The sequence below is a fragment of the Oreochromis niloticus genome, linkage group LG5 (assembly GCF_001858045.2).
Source record: "Oreochromis niloticus isolate F11D_XX linkage group LG5, O_niloticus_UMD_NMBU, whole genome shotgun sequence".
Taxonomy (NCBI): Eukaryota; Metazoa; Chordata; class Actinopteri; order Cichliformes; family Cichlidae; genus Oreochromis; species Oreochromis niloticus.
In genome coordinates, this window is record NC_031970.2 from 6569490 (window position 1) to 6595634 (window position 26145).

At 40.8% G+C, this 26145-nt stretch overlaps 1 protein-coding gene across 8 annotated transcripts; it reads left to right on the plus strand.

The window, feature by feature from the left end:
* The first annotated feature begins 292 nt into the window (after positions 1-292).
* arhgap40 (Rho GTPase activating protein 40) lies at positions 293-24352 on the plus strand. Of its 8 annotated transcripts, none has more exons than XM_019359343.2 (17): positions 293-501; positions 2898-2978; positions 3703-3861; positions 10362-10588; positions 11421-11626; positions 12234-12312; positions 13069-13217; positions 14237-14402; positions 14902-14993; positions 15285-15362; positions 16660-16819; positions 17609-17691; positions 19286-19492; positions 19982-20122; positions 20671-20822; positions 20948-21003; positions 21512-24352. In XM_019359343.2, the coding sequence occupies exons 4-17, from the start codon at positions 10381-10383 to the stop codon at positions 21616-21618; spliced, it is 1884 nt and encodes a 627-aa protein (XP_019214888.1). In that variant the 5' UTR covers positions 293-501; positions 2898-2978; positions 3703-3861; positions 10362-10380; the 3' UTR covers positions 21619-24352. The 8 variants fall into 8 exon arrangements, with proteins under 8 accessions (XP_019214888.1, XP_025762863.1, XP_019214889.1 ...); XM_025907078.1 differs by having other exon boundaries at positions 2901-2978; XM_019359344.2 differs by lacking the exon at positions 3703-3861.
* The last annotated feature ends 1793 nt before the right edge of the window (positions 24353-26145 follow it).

Sequence of the window (26145 nt, forward strand, 5' to 3'; positions counted from 1 at the left end):
AATATTTGTTTTCTTAATATAAATTTATATTTTTTATATATGTCAAGTACGCAAATAGTTATATGTATAAATGTTCTTCCCCTAACTTATCTTGATATTCGTCCTTACTTTTACACACAAAAAAAAAATAGATAAATAAATTATCATCCTTTTGCTGAGAAACTGCTAAAAACTGCACATTTCCCTGGTGTTTTTGATGTTAACGATAGGTTTTGAGGTTTAAACTAAAAATCGCCAGGGGAGCAGATTGAGGTACAACTGCACGTCATGTGGTCGTTGCTGATGAGCCCGGCGGAGTGACGTCAGCCGCAAGGTGAGAAGGATAACGTGAACTGAAAGCGGAGGAGAGTATAGCCTCGCTCATCTCATCCCGTCCCATCTGCCTGTTGTCATTATCACTCACAGAAAGACTCACTGCTGCTGCTGGACTACATGGAAACACATTCTTTCCACGCTCGGTCGAGCCTTCGGACACCGGGGGCGTCGACAGCATTTTCACAGGTAAGGAAACCGGTTTTATTTGTCGCACGCGACGCTTTGTTTCCACTTAGCCACCTACCCCCTTTTTTTCTAGTTTGGTAAGCACGGTGATTTTTTTGGGGAGGGGGGGAGGGGGGGTTAAAACACAAGTCTTATCCTACACAAAAGCTGTCTTTATTAAAAATATTTCTAGAGCTTTGTGCAATTTTTATATTTCATTCGCTTATAAAGGGTTTCTGGTTGCTAGGGTCTCTGAACCTGTTACTATGGGCGTTTTCCGCCTCACGTGCAGCTGAGAGCCTGAGCCTATACAAAGCATGGATTCCCCTAATTTTAATCGCTACATGTTATGCTAGCGGTATGTTTTTGCTCATGTTTTAAGCGTTTTCTGCCTATACTGTCTTTGGACAGTTTATAAAATCTAATATTGGAATATATTGGGTCCCTGAGTTTGTGGTAATGATATGTGTTGAGGAGGATATTTTAGGGTTCATCTAAAAACTGGAGGTCCTGTGTTCAGTTATAGATAAACTATGTAGACACATCCTTGGTGCTTCAGTAGTATTTGTTTATTTATTATGAGCCCGATTAGTAGTCCCATAAACCTGTCCTATCTTCCTGGATTTTAATTAAAACAGCATTACGTTACTTTAGGACACAACAAACCACAACAACATGAGCTTACGGAAATAACATAAGCAGTTCCAGCAAGAACAATTTTTAAAAAGTTACTTGTTTACATTTTAAATATCGATTTCAGTGTTAATTTAGTTATTAAGGGTGGATCAGTGTTTTCATTGCTTGACACATTATTACTTAGGCTTTACCTAATGCAGCTGCATTATAAATGTTTGTAGTGAGAGGCCATTTAATAACAAGCCTAACGAGTTCTTTTTTTTTTTTGGGTGTGTGTGTGTGTGTGTGTGGGTGGGTGGGGGTGGGGGGTTATGTATAGTCTATCCCCCTTCAAAAAAAGGACATAGTTGGTTAATTACCTGTGGCGTGAATTCCTTTGTCATAGCAGCTAGCAATTATGTTAAGCACTCCTTATCACAAAATACCTTAAATAAGTAGAATACAGCTCAGTAAAGTAGAACACAATATGTCAAAACAAGAATATAGAAACTAATTTGAAATCAGTACAGTAAAATATATTAAAATTAACAAACCAAAATAAAACAGGATTAATGCTTTTTTGCTGTTGGTTTTTAAGTTAAGGGGAAAAAAATCCCTTTTCAATCCATCGCTTTAGACTGGCATTGCCGATGTGTCTACAGTTTTGTGTACTGTAGTGGTAGACCCTTCAATAGCCTGGGTTTTATCATTGCTATTCACGTGGATAAAAAGATGTGGCCACTATGAATGTTCTCTGTAAACAGGAACAATTTTTGCTGCACTGGTAAGGAATAATACCTGTAAGAGCTTGGTCAATCAGTGTTTGCTTCCAGGTCCAAAGGGTAAGAGTCAGTGCAAAATACCTCTGTCTTGTAATCCACTTTAGCTCCATATGGCAGAGGAGAACGTATTCTAGCTTTCATTGCCATTAGCCTAAGCCCTGCTCTGCTCAGCGAACACATCTATTTTCTGGCAGCCTGTCTGTTTTCAATAGAGAGAATATAATGATGTCAAAGACTTGTTAAATATTAAGACTTAACTTCGCTTCATTCGTTGCCCTTTGCCAGCACCAGAGAGGACAGTGTGTGTTTGTGAAAATGCTCAGTGAAAGAGATGCAGTCACTGAAATTGTTTTTTCTTTTTTAACCTGATCAGGAGAGATCTGGTTACATGCTACAGATCATGTTCCTGATCATTTATTGTGGTTATGATCGTGTAAGTGTGGGGTTTCAGGAAAACAATATCATCGTATGCTTTGTTGCCCTTTCACTGCCAATTTATGAAGTAGAACTGAAAGTCAACAATGAAATACCTTGAGCCTGATCTTCTGTGTAGGGTGGGGAAAGAAGGAATCTTTTCTAAGAATGCAAGCTGTTATCATAAGACTTAAGGTGATTATTATTTCTTATGAACCAACCGGGCTCGTGTGTCTTTCATGCCAAGCATAGTCTCTTGAAGTTGTAAACACAGCAGAACTCGCCATAGTTAGTCAATGTAAACCCAGCTCGCCTAAAATAAATCTTTCTAAAACCCTCAATAAACCAAATTAGAAATCTTTTACTAATTAACTGAAGCTGAACTGTTTCAGGTAACCTACTTTGACTTCATCCATGTCATAAGAAGCAAAATAGAACAGCAAAGTAGTGCATGAGCCTCTGTACAGTTTTAGTCTGACTTTTAAGGTTTTTACATTTGGTTCAGTCTCAGAGCTTCACCCAGGGACGCCGAGTGATGCATCGCTATGTTCATATGAGCAGATAATTAAAGCTTTTCCCCAACTCACTTCCTGTCTGTGCTTTCAGAAGGTCAACCACACGGCCCCGATGACTTAGTGTGCCGAGCTAGTGTGGAATTCGATTGCTGCAGCTCAATTCTGCCCGTCTGTATGTATACAGTGAAAAAAGCATGTGCATGACTCATTTCTTTCCCCATCCAAGAAAGTGTTTTGTACATGTTCACCAAATGTTTGCCTCATTGGTTTGTGTGGAATCATACTGGTTATGGCTGTTCTAATAAAAACATGCTAGCATGGGCTGCATGATTGTGATGATGCAGTTCACCACATCGCTTTGTTTCTGTGAGCTGCTGTGTCAGTAAATAAGCGAGCATGCATCTGGTACATGGCCAGGTTTTTGACTGTGTGTGAATATGAGCTGTTGCCACTCGCACTGTGTCATCATTTGCTTGGATCTGGAGGTGTGGATGAGTCTGCCTCAGTCTGAGCTGCATGGCTATTTTAGTTTTAATTTTTTAGAATCTCTTAGCGAGACAGTTTCCGTTAAGAGAAACTGAGCAGGACTTTGAAACCGATGTATTTTAATGGGAAAATTCTTCTTAAATGGTCCAAATTCTTCCCTTGTATATTAACTGATGAGACCAGTCTGATGAAAATTTATGTTCTGGATATGAAAACAAAAGAAAACTTTTGTCCAGAAACAAAAATCTGTTGAAACAGTCACTGTTTCACAAACATCTGTGAGGCTGTGTTGCCCTATAACCACATTTTATCCTTATCTGTCATCTTTTATCTTTGAATGTTTTTCTTCCCCACCTGTTTTCTCCTTCACTTCCCTGTCTTACTCCTCCCTTTCCCTCCGCTCCACAAAGGCTCAGTGGTCTGTTTGCCAAGAGTAGAAGAGAGCAGGGCATGAGGCTGAGCTGGCTGTCACATGCCATCTGCGGGGTCACATGAAGACACGCCATCACGTTCTCTACTCTCCTTTTCCTCCTGGCGTATCTCTGAGCCAAGGAGGATTGGCAGATAAGGTGTGAAAGGGGCTTGAGTTCAGTCAGCAGTCAAAGTCAAAGAAGACAGCCTGATTCTAACTTGCAATTTAGTGTCTACATAATTTTATTATTGCCTTACAATATAAAGCGCCTTGAGATGACTGTTGTTGTGATTTAGTGTTATATTGTTATTGAATTGAATTTAAATAGTTTAGGAAATCAAATACAGAAAGAGGGACCTCAGAGACTTCAGGTTGGTGTATTAAAAACAACAAAGTAAAATAGTGAGTGTGTTAGTGTCAGCACAGAGCGGATGAGAAAGGTAGAATCTGAAGAGGTGTCCCTGCGGCCTTCAATTTGTTTTTGTCTTGTTAAACACAAACTGAGTTTCAAGAATCACTGGGACCACTGCCAAGCGCTGAGACGCCAGTAACACAGAACGTGTATCAGCCCCGCCAGGTAAACTGTCAACAGGAGGACGCCGTGTGTTGAGTGACTGCTGTGACTTGACATGTTTATTGGAGTAGACATGGAAGCCGTTCAGTGGGTGAACATTCTTGTAGAGGGACTTGAATAAGATTTACAAACATAGAGGTTTTTTTTCATTGTGTCAGTTATGATACACTCTTTCTTTTTACAAAAATCTAAATGAGCACCTATTTTTACACCACTGAGAAGCTCATATATGTTCCTAGAAGAACTGTATGAGATTCTTAGAGCTAAACTTCCCCCTTTTGTTGGTGTCCAAAGATCAGTCTTTAAGGTGTCTACAGGCTGTGAGATTTCAGCACTCTTTTAGGTTCATTGCAGTTCTATGGAAAACACATTTTTCCCCAAGTCAGGCTTTTGGAGTTGACTGCATATTTCAGACAACACCGGTCTGCATATAGTAAAGAAAAAGACCTTTATAATGAGTGTCATTAACCCATTATTGGAAACCCAACATTTGTAATATTTTGTACACTGGCCCTGATCTGAAATAATCCAATGTAAGGCAAAATATGCAGTGGTTTAAAGTCACCATTCATCAGCAGAAAGAAGAAGAAGTGTCCTTGACCTTTTAAAGGGCAGCTCAAACGTGTTTTCTTCACAGATTCATCATACTTTTCACCCAAAAACAAGACCAGACAAATTTCTTCATGTAGCACATTTCCTGCACCAAACAAGTTTAATACATTTAAATTGAGCCAAAAAAGACCAAAGAAAATAAACACCGCCTATCAGGAGAAACCTCACTTTTATGTGGGTTAAATGTTGATGAATGAGACAGTGGTGTAGTGGTTAGTACTGTCCACTCACAGCATAACAATTGCAAGTCCAAAGACATGCATGTTAGTTAGACATGCAGGAAGTTAGTTTTCTGGAAGATTCTTCTATGTTTAACATTACTGAAGTGTAAAGGAGTCCCACGTTATGTCATAGCCGTCTCTACATTTCTCAGAGTACACCATTTAATGACGAGCGTCTAATTGTTTTTCATGCTCAGGGCCAAAGGTCAAGTTAAAGACACAGTTTTGCAGATTCCTATGCTTGGGTTTAAGTAAATCAGTAAGTGAATATTATAAAGGATGTTTCACATTTTTCTTTGTTCCAGTAAATGATGTAGGTCCAGCACAAGTTAATCCAAAACTTAATTCCAGCCATAGGGCCATTAAGACAAACATGTTACTTACTCTGCTCCATCCATTCGTTCAGCCCACCAGCTTGAGCGCCGTCCCTAAAAACCATTCATATGGTATCTCTCCGCTGTCTGTCCCAGCCCCGTCAGCTATTCAGCCAGTCAGCTTCTAGCCTTGGCGAGCCCCCCACGGCGACCTCCTTTCCTGCCTCAGGATGCAAAGTAGTGACGTTTCTGCCAGCACAGTCAGACTGTCCTTGTTCTAATGTGTTTGTGCATTGAGGAGATTACAAGGAAACAGCTTGCCAGGGGCAGGCAGCTGCTGTTTCCTACAGCTCGCAGCAGTTTCGGGGGACAACAGCAGGATGCCATGGGGGAGAAGCGGCTCGGCGGCCCTGCTGCTGTTCTCTGGCAGGGTTATTGGACGATACAAGGCCAGGTAGGATTAGGCTGTCGGGGTCTGCTGAGGCTGGCGGCTCAACTCTAAGCCAGCTGAAATGTGGTGCCACTTTTCTTTGTGTGTCTTTGATTGAAAGTCTTGTTTTGCTTTTTTTTATTTTTCCTTTTTTGAAGAAGTTAAAACACATAACTTTATTGATGGACTCATTATTTGGACAAATAATAAATAAATTTTTGTTTTTTTATGCTCTTCTCTGTGCACCTTGGTGGTAGGTGAATCTCTATTCTGGTGCGCTTTTTTGTAAGATTTGGGTGCTTTATAGATCTGCTACATGCGTTTGTGATTTTCCATGTCACAGATCTTACATGCCGGGATGACTTAGGAAAAAAAGCATTTGCTCAAGGCTGTGTGAGCTAATTGTTGCATTCTCTGTACTCTGAGAGGCTTTCAGTAGCCATAAGGAAGCAACACTGTGTTACTACGCAGAGCTCTTTTTCAGTGGATTGCAGTATTCCTTCACCAGAGTTGTTGTTGGGGTTACTTTGTGTTTCCCACCGTGCTGAGCATGACGGTAGACAACAGGGTCACATTTTGTCCATTCTTCTCTGAGAGTGGATGGCTTCCTGTTGATACTCTGTCTTAATAGGAGGTCTATTCAACAAAGAACAATAACATCTGCATGACATTTTCAGTATTCCTTTTTTAGCATTAGTATGAAGCATGTGCTTTGTTTTGTGGCCAAGCTACGTGGCTTGCTGGCAAGCTGAGGAGTATTATTACCTGATTTAAAATTAAACAATGATTCTTTTCCTCCTGGTTCTTGAGGCGGCGTGGGAGAAAAATTCAAAGCTAGCTTTTATTCCTCTTTATAATCCCTCCTCTGAGGGGAGTTAGAGGTATTTTTAGCTTGAGTCCTGTAGTATTTTCAGTTTGTATGAGTTTTTGCATGAATTCAGAACACAGCAGGCAAGACAGCCTTAATGTATGAGGTTGATTCTTCAAGCTTTTACAGACAAATATATAATCTATCAGCAGACAATATAAAATGTTTTAGGCCCCTTCCCTCTCATTTACCAGGTGTTTGTCTATTTATGTCCCCAGCTGATATGTAGGACATCAGCATGACAATAGAGTATTGAGAGAGTGTGGATGAGTCACTGATTGAGTGAGCCCTTTGGGGGTTACATACTCACAGGCAATGTTGACAGACCTGTTGCACTTGAGAAACTTGAGAGACTTTCACTTTATGTTCCTTTTACTCTGTTGTGCGTACATACAGCACACACATCATATCCTCTGGTCACATTACAGTCATTCTTTTTCTGATGTTTACTCGTGTCCAAGTATGCAGTTGAACGAATTCCAATTGTGTAATAAGCGTCTTTCTTCTACATATAAGGTATGATTTGGTTTTAACCTACTGCATCATTAGCTGTCTGACCGCAAGTCTGTGTAATCTGTCAATACTTTACAGCTCAGGGTTTAAAAAAAAGGGAAAAACTCATCCTTAGAATCATTTGATTTAATTATTTCTGGTCACATACATTAATATGAAGAGGGGATTAAAGTTTCTGGCCATCTAAGAATCCTTGATTAATGAGCTTAACAAATGTTGTCAGGCTTATGCTCAAAGGTCAGTAAAGTGTCTGAAGTGCTATAAACATGTGATGCAACATAAAACAAGTAAGCTTTTACTCAAGGGTTCATTGTTTCTGTCCACTTAGACTACTACTGTCCTAAAACAATGAATGTTTTGTGTTTCAGGCTAAGCATTTTAAGCCAGGTATCGAAATGTGACAGGTCATAGATGTCAGTTTGAAGCAGCAGGGAAGAAGATGGCAGTCAGGCGTATAAGGCAGGGCGCGTCACCTCGGAGTAACGTGGGAGGGGACAGGTGTGAGTGATGTCTAGATGCTCACGGAAGTCGTCACTCCCTCTTGCATTCCAGCTCCAGCCTAGAAACATGCCACACAGCCTTGAGCCACACTAAAGACACTTCCTGTCAGCGTACAAGAAACTAGAGCTGCAGACAGATTTGCTTTGCTCTAACACGGTGTTCACCAACCAGGACTGGATAAAGCTAGATTTTGTGCAAGACTCTAATTCCTGGATTTCTTTAGCAGTGTGGATATGGGAGGTAGAGCCGAGGTAGTGGTGAACAGGCTCATGTCCAGCATGCCCAACACGCATTTTTCACGCTCCACACCGAGCCGCTTAAGGCTCCGTCCACAGACTCAATGGAAGGGCAAGCGCGTGAAGACATCCTCTCGAAAGATGAAAGCCAGGTAGGTGTGTGAGAGTTAGACACAGAGCTGGCTCACAAGAGCTTTGGTGAAGGTTTGGAGGGCTTTCTGTTCTTGAAGAGAAGTAGTGCAAATGACAGGTTCTGTGGTAAAAAGAACAAAAGGTTCTCTGAGATTACGGTAGATTTACTTTTCGTTGAGAAGTCTGTACTTACAGAAGGGTTTTAAAAAGGTGACTCTCTTTGGATTTTTATCCCAACATGTATCACATGTGCTAACTGTGTCACAGTTTACAGACAGTCATTTGTGAGATATAAATGAGTTCACCTGGGTCACATATGAACTGCCAGGTTCGTATGTGACAGTTTTCATAGCTGCATGTGAATAATATAATGAAGCAGGTTTTGTACGAACAATAACCTTTATTACATTACTGATTATTTATTTTACGGATGTATCATTATTTGCTTTATAGTCAAACTAACATTTATACTCCTATTGGCTGGAGAGTTTTGATCAGCTGTTAAAAAGTATGTTTAATTATTAATTTATTCATTTAAATCTGAGTGGAGCTGGTAGAGTTAGGTGTTACCAAGATGGTGTGTATTATATAACTCTAGAACAACTGAAAATTAGTCATCAGAGGAGATGGGAATATGTAACTGTCAAAGTTAGCACATATGCCAGACATCTGCTTCTCATGCAGTTGCAAACTGCATAAAACAGTTGGTCTCTGGCATGCCTTGTGGTATTTTACATTGTTTTCTGATCAGCAGACAAACCCATTATTGAAGGCTTGTTGCCAGTATCACTGCAACTATCAATCTGTGAAGGTGGATCTATGCATCATTTTTCACAATTAATTTAATGTCTGTTGTAAATAATTCATGATCTGGATTCTTCGTGGTTGTGATATATTGTGGGAAGAAACATTGTTGGGAAATGTTCCTAAAATTGCTGAAATATTTGAGATTTTCAATTGAAATTCATTGGATTAGGGTAGGTACTGTCAGCTAGTCTGTATCCTAGTTTACTGTATGTGTGTTGGAATGTAGCCTCACTAGTTTCGAGATCAGAAACCAAATGGCAAGAGGCCATTTGGTTCAGAAATCTCTGTGGAGCTGTTACTTAATATAATTTGACAATTACGAAAAATAATTTTTATTTTAATTCAGTAGAACGCTTCTATTGTTAATAAAAATCTGTCTTAATAATCTGGTAACTGATTCATTCATGTTCAGTGGTGATGGATCTTGGAGTGCAAAGTGCAATATCAGTGAAGAAAAAACTGATATAAACTTTTGTGTCTCTGTTTCTCTGTGCTGTTACTTTGCAAGAAAAGAACCAATCATTGAAAATCTGTTGAAACTCACACCCCTGCCACCACCACCCGTGCCCCGCCTCCTCTGAAACTGGTTAGGAACACTACAGCACTGATATGGAACAAAACTAACCAGACCTTGGTTTTGTTGACTGGTGGCTGATGTGGGCATCTGTGAGGAACATTTCGATAAGCTCACCAGAATTAAACCTGAAAGTATGACGAGTATTTTCTGATAAATATTACTTAATGATAAGCCACCAGACATTCCACAGAAATTCCTCAGCATGCTTTGGTATGAGTTTTAAGATTTGGTGACTTGGAGAATGTGACCAGACTGCACACCAATGGATTGAATCATTGGTGTGCAGTCAGACTACTTCCTGTGTCTGAGATCACAGGGTCACATTTAATACTGGAGGGTGCGAGTGCATCTGCCAGCGGAGTGTGTCCTATTGTTGGCACAGAGCAGAAACCCCTGTTTTTCAGTTCTGCGCAGGAAATACAGGCTGCTTTTCCTTGCACGTGTACAGAAAGGAGACTCTGATCAGATTTATTCATTATAGAGCTGCATATTTTGTCTTCCATTGTTAGTATGTGACATTCACAGATGTGTTTCAGTGAACACAAGGGCGTAACCCTGAGGAAAACAGATTTCACATTGTTGCAGTGACATCTAGTGGATTTGTGGGGTACTTTGCCTCCAGGCCACATTTCACAAGAACAATAGAGACCCCCCTTTGTGTCCATTTGCGCCGTCTCTCTCCACACTCCTGCCCTCCCTCCATCCCACTCCTTTTGTCTCTCCATCTCTCTGGGCTCTTCCGGAGGTTTCACCCTCCCTGCACCACCCCAGTCTTTGCCATTCATCCTGCGTTTGTATGTGCCTTTGTGTTTCTATCCATTTGTTTGCATGCATGCGTGTGATTTCTTTACGTGTGTGTATGTCTGCACCAGAGATCCCAGCCCCACCGAGATGAGCGTGGAGCCTTGGGCCAGCCCGCAGGACCAGGCAGCCGCTGAACTCTCTCACAGCGAACACACGGACACGCCGCCCTCTCAGGATCAGGAGCAGCGCCCTGATAAACTCTGCCTGGACTCGTTCTGGAGTGAGGTTGAGAACATCCAACAGGGGAGTGGCTACGCAGACGACTGCAGCAGGAGAGATTCGAAACACTCCGAAGGTAAATACTGCAGATCCTGCACTGATTGAGGAATAATGTAAAGAAAGAGCTGAAAAAGATGCTCTCTTTATTTTATGTGATAGCATTATAAACATTTAGTGCTTAAAGCAGCTGCTAGTGAAGAGTCTCCATGAAATGATGCATTAGCCATGGCAACATATCAGGTTTCTCTCATGCAGCAAAGTAGCGCTTGTCACCATGACAACACCATCAAACAGTCTGTGGCAGAAACTGTTTTATATGCAGGAGCCAAATAGCCATTCATGAATACTGACTTTTAATAGGAGTGCTTTTTTTGTTATGCCCATTCAGATGATCTGATTGTGTTAATTCTGCCATTCAGTGGATCCTTTTCATCTCACGTTGTAACAGGGCTGCTCTTTTAATTTTGTTACTAATGAATAGTGAGTGAGTGTTTCTTCAGTTTTATGTTGCTTATGGCTGAACACTCACTAACTACTGTAGTGTTAAAGAGCAATTGTTTTAAACTTAACAAAGCCTGTGCACCACCCAAAGTTGTATATACTTCAAGTGTAGTTATTATAGATCATTTAGACAGCAGTCAACTGAGTGAGCTGTTTAAAGTTGGCCTTCTAATATGATCCCTATCTAGAACCAATTTACATGTTACTTTACATTTTTAAGCAAATAGTACCAAATAGTGTTCTAGTAAAGCTACATAGTTAGTTGTAGTAATTTAGTATTATTTAAAATACACAAAACTGCTTCAGAGTTAATAGGGTTGAGTCATTCTGCATGTTTAAATGCATTTTATCCACATCATGTCGTTGTTGGTGTTTTTACATCCCAGTGTTGTATTTATGTGTTTCAGAAGGAGAGCAGGAGGAGCAGTGGTTGGCCGATGCTGGCTTGTCAACCCTCATCAGCGAGGACACTGAGACAATAGACAAAACGGCCCTGCTGTCCACTCTGACCAAGACGCAGGCCGAAGCCGTTAAGCGTCGAATAGAGACCTACACGCTCCGCAAACGGAACAAACCGCCACCGCGTGACGTTCGCGACATATTCAGCTCACAGGTCAGGATGCTCAAATACTGAACCCTTGACTGTATCTGATAAAAAGAAATTGTGCCGTAATGATTGTTTTACATCATAGAATATCGGCCACTAATTAAAGAAAAGCAGGTAATTTGCATGCAGCTTTTCTTGATACACGCACATAAACTGGTTTCCCGGGTTTCCAGTTTCAGCACTGCTGCAGAAACTGTGTGAAGGTTACAGCAAGCGCAGAATATCTGTTTCTCGTGCGTTAGATTATACAGTAAAATGTAAGAGACTCAGTTCCCAGGTAACTGTCGTGACACATTCAGGGTCTTCTATTGTTCCAGCGTATTATGCTGTCTTCTTTGATGAAGAAAGACTGATCTGTCACAATGAAGGCAAATCACATGTAAAGGCCATGCTTTGTCCTCAGAGACAGCCTTAGAGGGGAACAGAGACACTGTTCTTCTGATCCTTATCAGTGCTTTATCAAAGGAAACACCCTGCACAGACCATGTCCCTTCACTTAGTGGACACAATTAAACACACACTTCATTCCCAAGGGTAGAGAACACACATAAAACTGATATTTATGAGTGTGACTTATTGTGGAAACTAACATGTCCGTGATCTTCCTCAACAGACCCTCGTGTCCGAGTCTCAGCATAGTGAAGACCCAGCCCAAAACAGCATGGCATCGGTAGCCAAGTCACCTTTATCAGGTAAGAGCTGCTCATCTTACTTTAAAAAAAATAACAAAGTGCTGGAGGCACTCTTTAGTCTATTCTAAAATGCTGGCTGAAGTCATTTCAGTAAAATAATTTAATCAAACTTTTCTTTGAGTACCTGACTCGAACCAACCCTTTGTTTGGATTTTTCATCCGTATTGTGTCATTTTGGTAATGACTCACATGCTTAACTGCAGTAGATGATGAAATCAGGTGAGCTCTGGATTTCTGAGGGCCTGATGAAGGTAGCTCAGGCCACGGCTGCGTCATCGGTTTTCTCATTGGTTCATATTAATCCCTGGATAACTACTGGCCTCTGCTTAATGCTGCCTGTGTGTATTTGTTTTTGCCAACTTGACAATCTCATTTCTCATTTTTAAAAAAGTATTGAACACTTGCAGACATCTGATAGCGAGGAACAGTCATGATTAGCACAATAGCATACTTATCTTACAGATGAACTTTTGGCACAGTTAAAGGTGTCGTGACGTCAGTATTCTTGTTTTTATGTGCTTATGCAATGATTTGTTTCCCTGATTTAGCAGATAAGACACAAAGTATGTACACAGAACATTTCCTCATATCAGGGGTTCCTGTACATTTTTGTCATTATCTTTCTTTTCTTCATATTATACATTCACATTTTCTTGTGGTGGTTTGTTTTGTGTTTGTTTTGTGACATTTCTACAGTAGTCTTGCCTGATTGAAGTAATAGGCCGGTGTTTGTTTATGGAAATGTTTTCTGCTCAGCTGTGACTCCAGAGCATCAGCGAGGTACTCCCAAAGATGAATACTTCATCACTGATGTGGCTTACTGTGAACAGGCCGTCATCCTCATCAAACAAGCCAAACTGCCACAGAATAACAGCCAGCGCAGGAAGGAGGACGGCACCCTGCCTGTAAGCACCCAAACAGTTTTCACCTCTCACACTCTTTTTTTTAGGACAGCGGCAGCTTTCGGGAAGACTTCGGGGCCTTAAATATGTTGCTTTGTGCTTTATAAATGGTCTGGTGATGAAATATATTTACTTGTACATTTATTTCTTTTGCTAAGAAAATCTGTTGACAGAAAAGATTTCAAAAGAATAAGAGAGTGCTAGTAACAGTGTGGTTTGTGCATCAAGTGGGCAGTTTAATTTGATTTAAGCTCAGCTGTAAAAGAACTTACTGTCACAGGGCTGATGAGCGGCTTGTTTCACTCAAACCTTCATGAAGATAACTGACAAGAACACTTATTTTTTTAATGTGACAGCATGTTTTGCACAAAGCTTTAAGTCTTACAACATCTTGAGACCTCAAATATTCAACAGCATTACCAGCCGGCAGGCTTTTATTAGAAAAAAACAGTAATTACAACTATATAGGACAAAATCAAGGGGTGAGGGCCACACTAACAGAAACCAGTGTACATTTCAGTTGCTGATTGGATTAAGTCTTTCATGTAAAACCACACACACACACATACACACACACACACACAAATATTATTATAAGCCATTTGCAACAATCAGTGCTCTGCTGTTGCTTAGATAACAGGGTTAAGGAGATAAGGAATGATGGAATTAGCCGGAAACAAAAGGAGAGTTGTTGTGTCACAGAGTCCGGCAGCTTTATTTTTCTATTTCAGGCTGAATAAGTTTGCTCAGAAAAAGGGCAGAATTAGTGGTTTTAATTGGTGAGGTTACATGTACTAACACACCACATAGAGATAAACTTATGTAAAGTACATTATAATTACTGTATCATTTACAGAAATTAATTTGCATGGCGTGCTTGTTCTTTTTATTCTTCCACTTTTCTTTCATTCTTTTTTCCCCCCTTTGTACATTTTCTCTCCCTCTTCACCTCCACTTTCTAACTTTCAACTGCACTCTGCCCCCCTTCTGCTTTTCCTCTCCTTTCACTATCACCTCCCCAGCGGGTCATCTGCCCCAAGTGCCGTCTAGGAATGACTCGTATTCAAGATCTCTCCCACGCTGACATGAAGAAGGTGCGTCAGTTGGCTCTCATCGACATGACAGCGCTGTGCGACCTCCTAGAGCTGGAGGTCAAAAGGCACAAAACTGGCAAGAGGAAAAACCCAGGTGTGACTTCATTCACCATCAGGTCATTACAGGAAAAGCACACATAGAAATGTGTGAGGCATACTGGGAGGGTAGTAGCTTTAAAAATAAACACACTGGAGAGAAATTAATGATTTTAACTGTATGGTGTGTGTTTAGATTTGGCCATCTATATAAACCTGACAGCTTTTTCACTTCCGCCAACTATTCCTGTTGTTTAGCTGATAGTTAACTGGTTTAACAGTGGTCATGTTCAGTGTACTGATGAGTTGAGTATATTCAGAATCTTTTTTACATGTGTATTCTCCACACAGAATAGCACGAAAAACTAGACTAAACCTTTGGTTACATATTCTTTAGTAACAATCAGTCATAAATAACCTTCAAAAATGTGGGTTAGCAACAGTATAGCAAAATCCCTGACCTGTCTCACACAAAACATTGAGACTTTGCCCCGTATTCTGTTCAGGCCAGATGTTTATATGAGGGCAGGCATGACTGACTCTTTGGTCTTTCACAGAGAGCCCGCTCTTTGGAGTCCCGCTGGCCACGCTGCTGGAGAACGATCAGAAACTGAAGCCCAGCACTTCGATTCCGCTCTTGCTGCAGGAAGTAAGAACTCTGAAAAATATCTGTGTCATGTGTCCTGAACAACATACATACTGTTTGTGCATATTGTGTTCTCTATATGATGTTTATGATTCAAATTGTTGATCACACAAACTTCACAAACGTCTTCAAATCAAAATCAGAAAACAGGCCCTGTGTCCTCTGCGTCTGAAACACTTTGACCACACCCTGTTTGTAGCAGCAGTTACTGAGTATAACCAGCAGAGGTGATCGAGAGATTCTTATCTACCGATGCTCAACTCTGCTGACGTCTTTCTCTCTCTCTCTCTGCAGTTGTTGTCATTTCTGGAGAAGAAGGGAATCGATTCGGAGGGGATCCTGCGTGTTCCAGGATCTCAGTCCAGAATCAAGGTACAAGAGCAGGGTCTACACACCTCATTACTGTAATAAATAACTGGATGTTTAAAGCAAAAAAATATTTCAAACCAGCCAAAATATTGACACTGTAAAATGTCAGAAATTCCAGATCAATAGGGAGGAAAATCAAATGGCTTTTGCTGACTTTAACTACAGCTGGCATTTAGAAAAACAAGGGGCCAATGAGACAAAATCGATACTGCTTTTGCAGCTGCTGGTGCAAAGCAGCGCTCACGATAATGTATTTAATTCCTTACACACTCAGGTGACGGTGAAGCAATTAAATATCAGCAGCCACTAGAGGGTGCCAGTTAGCTCTAAGGAAGGAAAAACAGCCAAAACAGATGATTGGATTCTTAGATTGATAACAGCGATTACACAGAGAGATGTAACTGGATTGGTCTTTATTGAGTTTATGGTTTTGACAGCAAACCAAACAGTTAAAATGTATTCATGCATTTAATGCTTACACAGTGCGAACCACTGACATCCACTGGCATTTAGTGTTTTGATTTCTGCTAAGGAAAATTGAAATACTAACACATGAATGCAAAAAGTAAAGGAACAAAGACCATCTGACTAAGATGAAGAGAGGAATATATACTTGATGACTGGAAACAAGGCACAGGTGGGAACGATTAAACAGGTGAAACTAATGAGGGCGAGGCAGACAGTCATAAGGGAGGGATAGGAACTCAAACAGAATGTGAAACTACAACAAGACATGAGAAAACCTTCAGAGTAGAACAGGAAGTAACCAAAAGACAAGTAACTTAGTGAAACATGAAGACAGAGACAGGGAACACAGATTAAGATGAACAAAATTAGCACAAACAGTATTCTATGAAAGTTTAACAGTTTAACTATAAATGGATTTTAGTTCAAAGAAAATATCTTACTCCAAATATAGTCATCCAGTTGGTCCTGTAACATATTTTCTGCATGACTTTTCAAACACAATTAGAGCTAATAATAGAAAAATGTTTGCAGCCTTACATAAGGCACAAATAAAGACTGTTGTCAGTTAAATCTGCACATTTACAGATGAACTTAGTATGTGAAAGTACATGAAACACCTTTAATACCTTTGTGCTGAGGTCCATCATCATGAATACATAATTTATTACTATAAAGGTTTTAAATGCATACAGGTCAATGTGCTTTCAAAATGTCAACACTGAGTTATGCTGAAATTTTTAAATGATGACTGATCCTCGACATTAACTGTGCCCGGTCGATAGTTTGAATGAACGTTTATGTCACGTAGCTCTGAAACCTTGTTTGTCTGCAGCTGCTGCAGCAGAACTTGGAGGCCAACTTCTACTCACGGCATGTCAGATGGGATGAAGTGAGTCCGAACGACGCCGCTGCACTGCTCAAGAAGTTCATCCGGGAGCTGCCCGCTCCTCTGCTCACTGCGGAGTACCTCAACAACTTTAGCGCCGTCAGGGGTCAGTCAAGATTACGTGACAGCTCTTGCTGGATAAAACATCTTTTGTATTTGTGTTATATTTGTGGCACAGTGTTGTAGCACATTATCGTATAACTAAGTAATTTGGATTAAACGAGGCCTGTGTCTGATGTTCGTATTAATCCTTAAAGGTTTTATATTTACAGTGCAGCCATACAGTCAATCAGCATTTCACCGCTAAAGTAGAAACCCGAGTATAACTTTGGATCATTCATTCATTGTTGCCAGGTTGTATCAAATTACTGTACAGAGCATCAGCTCTTCTTCCCCTTCTCTTCGCACTAATCTGCTGCCCACTTTCGCAGACAGCTCAGCAGGATTCACATCATAATTATCTAAGTCTCTTCACCTCGACGGCAGCGCCGTGTGACCCTTATCTATTCTACTCTGGCTGAGAAATTAAAATTAAGATGAACAAGTTGATACCATTTTAAGAAGTATCCCTGCACTGCCACAAATACATGTGCAGTAACACAGCTTTACTGTAGATCAGTGCATTTACATTAGTTTCACTTTAATAAAAATACAGATTGATATTAATATAATCTAGCTGGTGTGTAGCTTGCGAGGAGGATCGTTGCGATGATGAATGATGTGTGACCGCAGAGACATAAGCTAACAAACCTAATGGCCACCTGTCACACTGTCATTAATCCTTAGACATACCATTATTCTTTGTCAAACAGAGGAAATGAATTATGTGTGTGTGTGTGTGTGTGTGTGCACGTGCCTGTGTGTGTGTGTCTTACCTACTTGTTTCTTCTTTTAGAAATCACAGAGCTGAAACAGAAACTCCACATGCTGAACCTGCTCATCCTGCTGCTGCCCGAGCCCAACAGAAACACACTAAAGGTAAAGACAACACCACACAGACACAAACAGTGAGTCGTGCTCTCACACGCAGTAAAGCCTTTTTGTTCTGGCAGTAATCCGTGCAGCTCCTTATTGTGGGCTTGTCTGATAATGGAATATGACTTTTCTTTTCACATACCACCTTTGTGCTTTTTATTGACTATATTTACTCACTTTAACTTGTTATGATTTCGTTTAGGACCACAGCTAAAACTGATCATTTTGAATTTGATACATGTTAAGTCAAAGTCAAACTTTGTCTTTACTTAAAAATGAAAAAAGTTCTTTTCACTGCATAAATATTAATACTGTATATTATTTTGTGCTAAAGGACTCACATACTTTTAATGCTTTAGTCACATTTTTTAATACTTGCAGCAGCATTTCCAAAAAAGTTGTAATGCTGCATAACATGTAAATAAAATAACAGCAACAATGATTTAATCTTTTAGTACTATATATTAAACAGAAAATGTCGGTTCATCCTTGAGATGAATGTTTCTCAAAATAAAATTTGGCATTTCATCATCTACAATACATAATTTCATCAAAGCATTTAGAGATTCAGTGGCTTGCGTTAAAGAAAATAAAATGCTGTAATCTTCATGCAGTACTGTATTAAAAACAGACACAAGTCTGTCCTGGAAGTCGGTGCGTGGGCTCAGGAACACTTTGTAAGTGAACGCTGTCTGATATCTTGATATCCAACAAGTTCAGTTAAACCTCTGAGTCAGAGCTCATGTAAGATGTGCTTTGGAAGAACATCAGGAAGAACACTGGCTTATTATTAGCATTGAGTTCAAAGGCTAGAATGTGTGAAAGCATGGAAGAACATCTTCACATCTGATTCTCTCTATCTCGGGAAAAGCCTTTTTTTTTATTACCAAGATGATACTAAACCATTTTGTGCATTGTATTAATGTTTTAATGTTAATTTAATGTCAGATTTCTAGTATTTTTGTAGTGTTATATTGTTCCTTTCACTTAAAAGGTCAGAATACACATGCACATGAAGAAAATCTCCAAGTTTCAGAGCCAAGTTTGAAGTGTAAAACACTACAGGAATGTTACAGAATTTGTGAATGACCCCACGTGTTAAAACTGTACTTGTGAACAACAGGCTCTGCCACGTTTGATGTCACACTCTACAGACTCTACTTAGATTTTCCACAGATGTATCCAGGATGACACTTGACCAAAAGCACTGTTTCATAACACATTACTGTATTACTCTGCGCCTATTCCACATTTTAAACACTCTGCTCTGTTATATAACCGCTTGCATTAACGATGACTCATTTTCACTAAACACAAGTATGCAGTCATCTCCATTTATAGCGACCAGAAGCATAAAACCCACCTGAACTAATTACTTTGACTCCAGCGGTAACAGCTGAAACTTTCTGTGCATTAGCATACTTCTCAGCAGAGGTGTTGCAGATGATTCATTCACTGTAATCATTCACTTCATCGTATTTTGTCCTGCATCTAAGTGCTCTCTTTTCTTGTTGAAAGACATTCAGCAACAGATCAGTGTATTAAAGCTCCAAGCTTTAACAAAGAAAACCTGTATCTGCATCCGTGTTTGCTTTAGGCTCTGCTGGAGTTCCTCAGTAAGGTGGTCTCCAAGGAAAAGAAGAACAGGATGAACCTGTGGGCCGTCGCAACCATCATGGCTCCCAACCTGTTCCTGCACAAGGCCGTCCCAAGCAGACTAACTGAGGGTGGAGAGAAAGGACAGGCGGAGAAGGCGGCAGATGTTATGAGGCTCCTCATCCGGTACCAGGACCTGCTCTGGATGGTAGGACAGAGATCTGAACCTGCAGCTCCGAAACCACATGCAGCTCCTTTTGTCAATCTCCATAAACATTTAAATTTTTGATTTATTGTTGTTGCACGTGATTTAAGTAGTAGAGCTATTTTTCCTCAACTTCTCAAGGAAATGATTGTGTTTTGTATTTTCACCCCCTGCAGAGTAGTCATGTGGTAAAATATTTTAGTTATTTGCACCTTTTAGGCTCATTTGTACCTAATACACTGTGTCATGTTCCTTTATAAGTCCCAAATGTGTTTTGAAGCTCCACGCAGATATTTTTGTAGGGATAGGTTGCCAACTCCTGCTGTATTTACTTCACAAGTTTAATTGGTTTGACAAGGTCACTATAGAAAATTCCAGAGTGAGGCTGTGTTTTTGTTTTTGTTTTTTTTCCTGCCAAACAGTGTGTGAACATTTCTTAGCAAGAGAAATGTACTCGTCACAAACATTGTGTCATGTTGCTCCTCTCTCCAGATCCCTAATTTCCTCATGAGCCAGGTGCGTAGGCTGAACGAGAACAGTAACCGGCGTTACCAGTTATACGATCGTCGCTTCAAGAACCTGCTGAGAAAGATTCACACGGACAGCAGGGAAAAACCGGAGAAAAACTCAGAGGTGAGCTGGTGTCACAGCGCTGCACTGCTTCTTTCACTAGAAACGCTGCACGCCAGGCCCAAAGGACCATCTGATTTATGAGCATTAGAAACTTTCAGTTCACTGAAATTTCATTATGTGTATACACCAAGTTTAGTATAGTTAACAAACAGTTACTACAGGTGCCCAAACTTCAGTCATTTACTTAAAAATACATTTCTGTCAGACTGATGAGAAACTGGATGTTCAGGGGGGGTTGTTTTTTTTTTAAAGACAACACAGTAGGCTTCAGCTGGTGGTGGAGCAGGACAGATTTCTGACATAAGCCGGTTTTTGGATGAACAAGTGCACCACGTTTGTGGGAACTTCTACGGTGAACTGTTTTAGCAGTTCCCTAAATTCCCTTTGTAGAAAGAAAGGCATAAGTGTTCAGCTACTGAGAAATTGATTTCAAATACAAGAACTGTGAGACTTTATATTATATAAGTATCGATGCGTTTGATATTCAAAGTTATTCCAGATGATGACCAAACAGGAAGAATAAATTGTGCTCTTTTTGTGACCTGCAGCCACATCGTACAGTGAAAATCCAGGTCGGAGATCTGGAAAGCAGCACGATGGATTATCAGCTTAACTTAAATTCAAGAGCCTCCGACCTTCTCGCCCAGTTTTACCGCCAGTTCCTCAGAAGCCCTGACAATGGAAAGGACAAAATGCGAAGGTATGACATCACAATGTTTTTAATGCATCCAGCTGTGTTGCACAAATCTGTCTGCTCATACATGTGATTAATTAAAAAGAAAAACAGACCCTGATGCATGGTGTCGTGTGCATGTCTCTCAACAGGAACGGCTCGGTGGCGTATTCGGACTGCGCCCTGTATGAAGTGGGCGGGAATATCGGTGAGTGAAAGTGTTCTCCGACCGGTGCAGCGCTGACATTTGCGTGTCTTTCTGCTCACTGAGCCCACGAGTGTAGCAAGGTCTTACGTAATGAAGTGTACAAGCGCCAAAGAGACACGAGCAGTGCATCTGCAGTTATCAGAGCAGACAAATGCTTATTACACACATGTCTGCGCGCTCACATGAGAGCTGACACAGTACAACCGAAACTTTTTTAATCTGCACTACTTTTGTGGTCGAAAAACTCTCAACTTTATGCTTTAATACAAGCACAAGGATTAGCATTAATTAACGGTCAGCACATTCATAATCAGCTGACAGAAAAATGGGTAGAAACCACAGAGATGATATAAACATGTTCATATTTCAAGCTCTGTTCCTTTTTTATTAAAGGAAAAACAAAATCAATATGGATTGAACGTTTGTGTAATGATCCTTGCCATAATTGTTTGATCCATAAATTAATTGATATGTCTTGAAGTTGACTTTTTGTGTGTTATTTCTGCAGGTGAGCACTGCCTAGATCCAGACACACACCTTCTGGATTTGTACAACAGCAATCCTGGAGGAGAGTGGATCATCAAAAGGAGACCCAGTGGCAGCAGGTGGCTGTGATGGATGGACTGAACGAAAACTCAGTTTCAGACTAAACATAAAGGCATCAAGGTCTTCGGAAGCATCAAATCCACGCAGCCGTCACTTCTTCATATCCTGTTCATCCCGTGAGCAACAAGCGAGAGGGAGACAGATGGAGGAAGCGGGAACGGATAGATGGAGAAACTGCCTGGAGCAGAGCCTAAAAACTGTCTGCGATCACATGAACACACACTACCCTCTGTCTTTCTCTTCCTGCCTCTCTCCATCTTCTTCTTTTCCCTTCACTACATCATTTCTCTCCTGCGTTGCAACGCTGAGAGCCTAAAGCTGCCGACGCGACTCATTACTTCCAACAGAGAACCTGCTGCACAGAAAAGAGGAGAGCGACCGGCTGGACAGTTTGCTTCGCCATCTTTTCTCTCGAGCAATCGTATCCAACCATGAGCGAGCAGATGGGGATGCAGAGCACCTCTGGCTATAGAGAGCTCACCCCCTCTGTCAGGCCAGCGTCTGCCCCACAAAAGTGTTTTTCTATCATGACTTATCAGGGCTTTGTAAAAAGCTCAAACATGATACAAGAGTTTTATGTGCATATTTGAAGAAAAAATATTATCTAATTGCGTGCTAAAAGTCAGCGGAATACAAGATTTCATTTGTAAATATTTGCCCGCCTGCATCTCCAGTGATTAAGCTATTATTACATCATCAGTCTCCAGTGTTACCACTGCTCAGTCATTTTCTTGCACTTACATACAGACAAGCCTGGATATTCAGGTATTCGGTGAACATGGACATGTAGCAGGTCAACTTTCAGTCTTATTATGAAATTCTGGATTTTCAACTTTTGTCAGAAAAAAATAGTTGACCATGAAGTAATACATGAGGTGCTCCATGCCTTGATTTCTTTGTTCACCCACCAGTGTTACTTTACAATAAATCAGGAAAAACACAGCTAGGAAAAACTGATTTCTTTATTCTTCTATCCTGACTTAAGCAGCAAGTTTTCCTATTTACACATGCTCTTTACATCTAGAGCTACTCATAACCTGTGTAAACAAATTTGAACATAAAACCCTTGGATCATTATTTTGAAACCAAAATAATGAGAAAACAGCAGCATGAAAGAAGACACTGGGCACTTAAGCTGCTGGAGCAGAAGCTAACCTGGAAACAGACAGTTGATCCAGATCGATCCAGATTGATTCTGCAGCTTTGATGAGTAAGTAAACAAAGACCGGGGTTTGTCGGTGTCAACTCCTTTCTTCACCTGTGCCATTCAATGAGGGAAAGAGACCCTGATGAACTGATATCCCTTTATCTGTGAAACCCTGCAATCTCCTGGGCATTCAAATTAAAAAATCCTCGGCCTTCCTGAGCTGCACAGAGCAGCGCTCAAAGAGACTTTTCTCTTGGACACCACGAGATTTGGTGTTGTGACCTCAAGGACAGTGACTGTACCTCTAAAGGGAGTTGTAAAGGACACACAGTGAAGCTGGTCTTCTCGTCTTTTTTTTTTTTAACACACGAATGAAGGCGAAAACGAACGAAGTGACTCATGGGGTGTACTGGGATTATTATTATTATTATTATTATTGTTGTTATTATTTATATGAATGTAATACCGTTGTTGCTTCTTATTCAGTGAGTATTGTGTAGGATAGCGAGACTCAGTGTAACAGTATGATATGTTAAGCTGCCCACACTCGGTGTGGGAGCTTGCAGTGTTTGTGTTCAGAATTGTTCGTACGCTGGCATTTTTTTAATGGATCTCTTTACATCTGTTAGTAGGAGAAGTTGTATAAATATGGCTCATTCATACACACTTTAAGGATAACTCTCTGCAGTAGGACTGTTTGTTGTGAGGCTACTCAAAGCTTTTTCCAAACGCAGTCGAGCAGCAGATGAATGTATTTACCATTTTGTACCGATTGCCAGATGTGAATCGTTTGCTCCTCGCAGACGGAGCCATGTTGGTGCGCCGCGGCCATTTTGTGGGAAGCGTTTCACACACTCCACTCGATAGACGGGGTAATGACAGCCGGCCCGGCACCCGACATCTATCAACACCCTCCGCTCCATCTCTGTCACTTCCCTGTAATGGACCATAATGGCAGCGCAGCGCCAGCATCAGAAATGCACACGGAGGAATCGCATTTCTTTGATAAAGCAGAACGTAATAAATGGGCGTTATAAATTCTGCTGCCCTGGACCTGATGACAGCAGTGTGTGTGTGTGTGTGTGTGAGTGAGTGTGTGTGCATGCACGTGTGTGATCAGCTTCATTACACAAGTCCAATTGGCCCGTCCCAGGGTCCCAGGCACAGTTCAGTGCCTCGGCACAAAGCGAGCTGATGAAACTGCCTTCTGCTGACAATCAGGAGAACTAGGTCACCTCTGAAGCAGCATCCCGGAGGGCGAGCACCCTGAGGAGCAGAGCACGTGGACACGCATTGTCTAAACACACACGCTGAACAACCTCAGCGTAAACGGGCACAGGTTCACACTGCAGCAGCTTTCTATGAACTGTGTTTGTATGTGAATGTATTTGTATGTGTGTGTGTGATAGAGAGAGAGAGAAAGAGAGAGAGGACGTTTCCTCTCTGAAACAGTGTTATCTGTGTGATTACCCAGGGACTCTCGCACAACTACATGAAGGACACAGTTTTTAATAAATCTGTGAAAATACTTCTTTTCTGTAGAAAGAAAAACTTTTGAAAAATGTTTCCTTTTTTTGTCAATAAATGTGAATCTCATGTTGTGTAAAGCATGATTTATTTTTTCAATATGAGCTAATGGCTGTTGGAAAGATTGCATCAACAAACGCATCATTCATCAGCACTACGTTACAACTGCCACCCCTCATCCATTCCCTGCGTGCTTATTCACCAGGAGAAAACAGAAAACATACACACATGTGTGAAAACAGAGAAAATCTGGTGGTGAAGCATTAGTTTAATCTGCTGCAATAATCAATAGAGAGATTAACCTGGTAATGTGGGCACGCGGAGAGGCCAGAGCTGCTCTGTTCCTTGATTAATCATCACCAGCTCGCCTAGAAAAACCATTTACGATTAAGTGCCTCATCAACTTCGATTATTCAAGGTCTCAGCGTGTCCAAAAGGGCGCATGGAAGACAAAAAGAGCAAGACTGATGTATCATATACTGTTCGATCATTCATTCTTTCAGTTTTGGCTTGCAGAAATTTTGATTTTAGAGATGCATTTGATATTTTTGGAGATAAATAATTAAGCTTCCACAAAAGCAGATGGAGTTTGTTTGTTGTTATTATTGTATAAGCTTGTAATGCCAATGTAGGTGTGTAAAATATCTCTATACAATTGTAATTTTTAAAACAAAATCTAAAAGAAAATGATAAATATTTCACACATAATCACCGATTCCCCTTCAGACCCTTCTTTTCTGTGTGTTTGGTTCCTTTTCAAGCCCCATTCACTCATTTCTGACAACAAGAAGAAAAAAAAAAATCAGACACAGCAGCCAGCCTGCCAGACGTAGGCCCCTTTGGCCTGCTCCAGATCTAAATTACTGTAATCAGCGGATGAATAGCAATCAGCAGCCTTGTATGAGCTGCTGGCAGAACGCCTGACCCCCGGCTCTCTGCACCAATCAGACCGCCGCGTCCCATTCACAACTAATCATGACGTGCACTCAGAGCTCGCCACTTCCCTCACAGTTGATGGAGGAAGCACTCTTCTCCTCCTTTTTATCTTTTTGTGTCAGGTTGACCGGATTGAAGAGGGGATGACAGTTTTAAATGAAGCTCCTTCCTGTGCTTACATGGTGGCAGCCACGGTTTCCCTCCTGGCACTGGCTGTAGAGGAGCCACCACCAATGACAGCTGACAGTTTGCACAAAAAAGTAAAAGTTTTCTTTCAAATTCCTGCTAATGATGAGTTCAAGTGAAGCAGGAAACAGCATTGCTCTAAAATTAACAGGTTTACGGGACTGCAGCTCGTCCTGATTGGAACAGGATGAGCGAGCGGAGAGTTTGAGCCAGAAGAAAATCTCACGGTCCTGATTACAGGTTTAAACCGGCTGAGTTAGAGTCAAGTATTACTCGCTGTGAGTCAGGGCCTTAAACACCACTGTGTTGCCTTCGGTAATGCGGGGGCTTTATTGAGTTGAGGAGGACGTTTTATGTGACAAATTACACATTTAAAAAACACAGTTGAAAGATTTCTGGAGCTCAAATTAAGGCCTTTTAATCATTTCTATATTTAAACAAACAGCAAAAGCAAAGAACAGATGTTACTCAAATGACTCCCAAAGAGAAAAGGAAATATTATTATTATATTGAAGCCAGTATATATATTTCTCTGATATCTCATATATTTGCATGGCAGCATGTTTGGCCTTCAACAAGAGCATTTCAAAAAATGACTGAATAAATTTCATTTTGGTAAAACCAGAACCACAATAATCAGACTTATTTCATTTTACAGCTCTGAAAAATCCTGCATGTGCAGCAAGCACTCCGAGATAAGCAGGTGAAGGTTTTAAAGTCAAGATCACCTTCATTCAGTC

Coding starts and splice junctions, on each gene's coding strand:
- arhgap40 (XM_019359340.2), top strand. CDS start 7,971: ATGGGAGGTAGAGCCGAGGTAGTGGTGAACAGGCTCATGTCCAGCATG. Junction 16,820..17,608: donor CAACTTTAGCGCCGTCAGGG/GTCAGTCAAGAT, acceptor TTCTTCTTTTAG/AAATCACAGAGCTGAAACAG. Junction 20,123..20,670: donor AACCGGAGAAAAACTCAGAG/GTGAGCTGGTGT, acceptor TGTGACCTGCAG/CCACATCGTACAGTGAAAAT.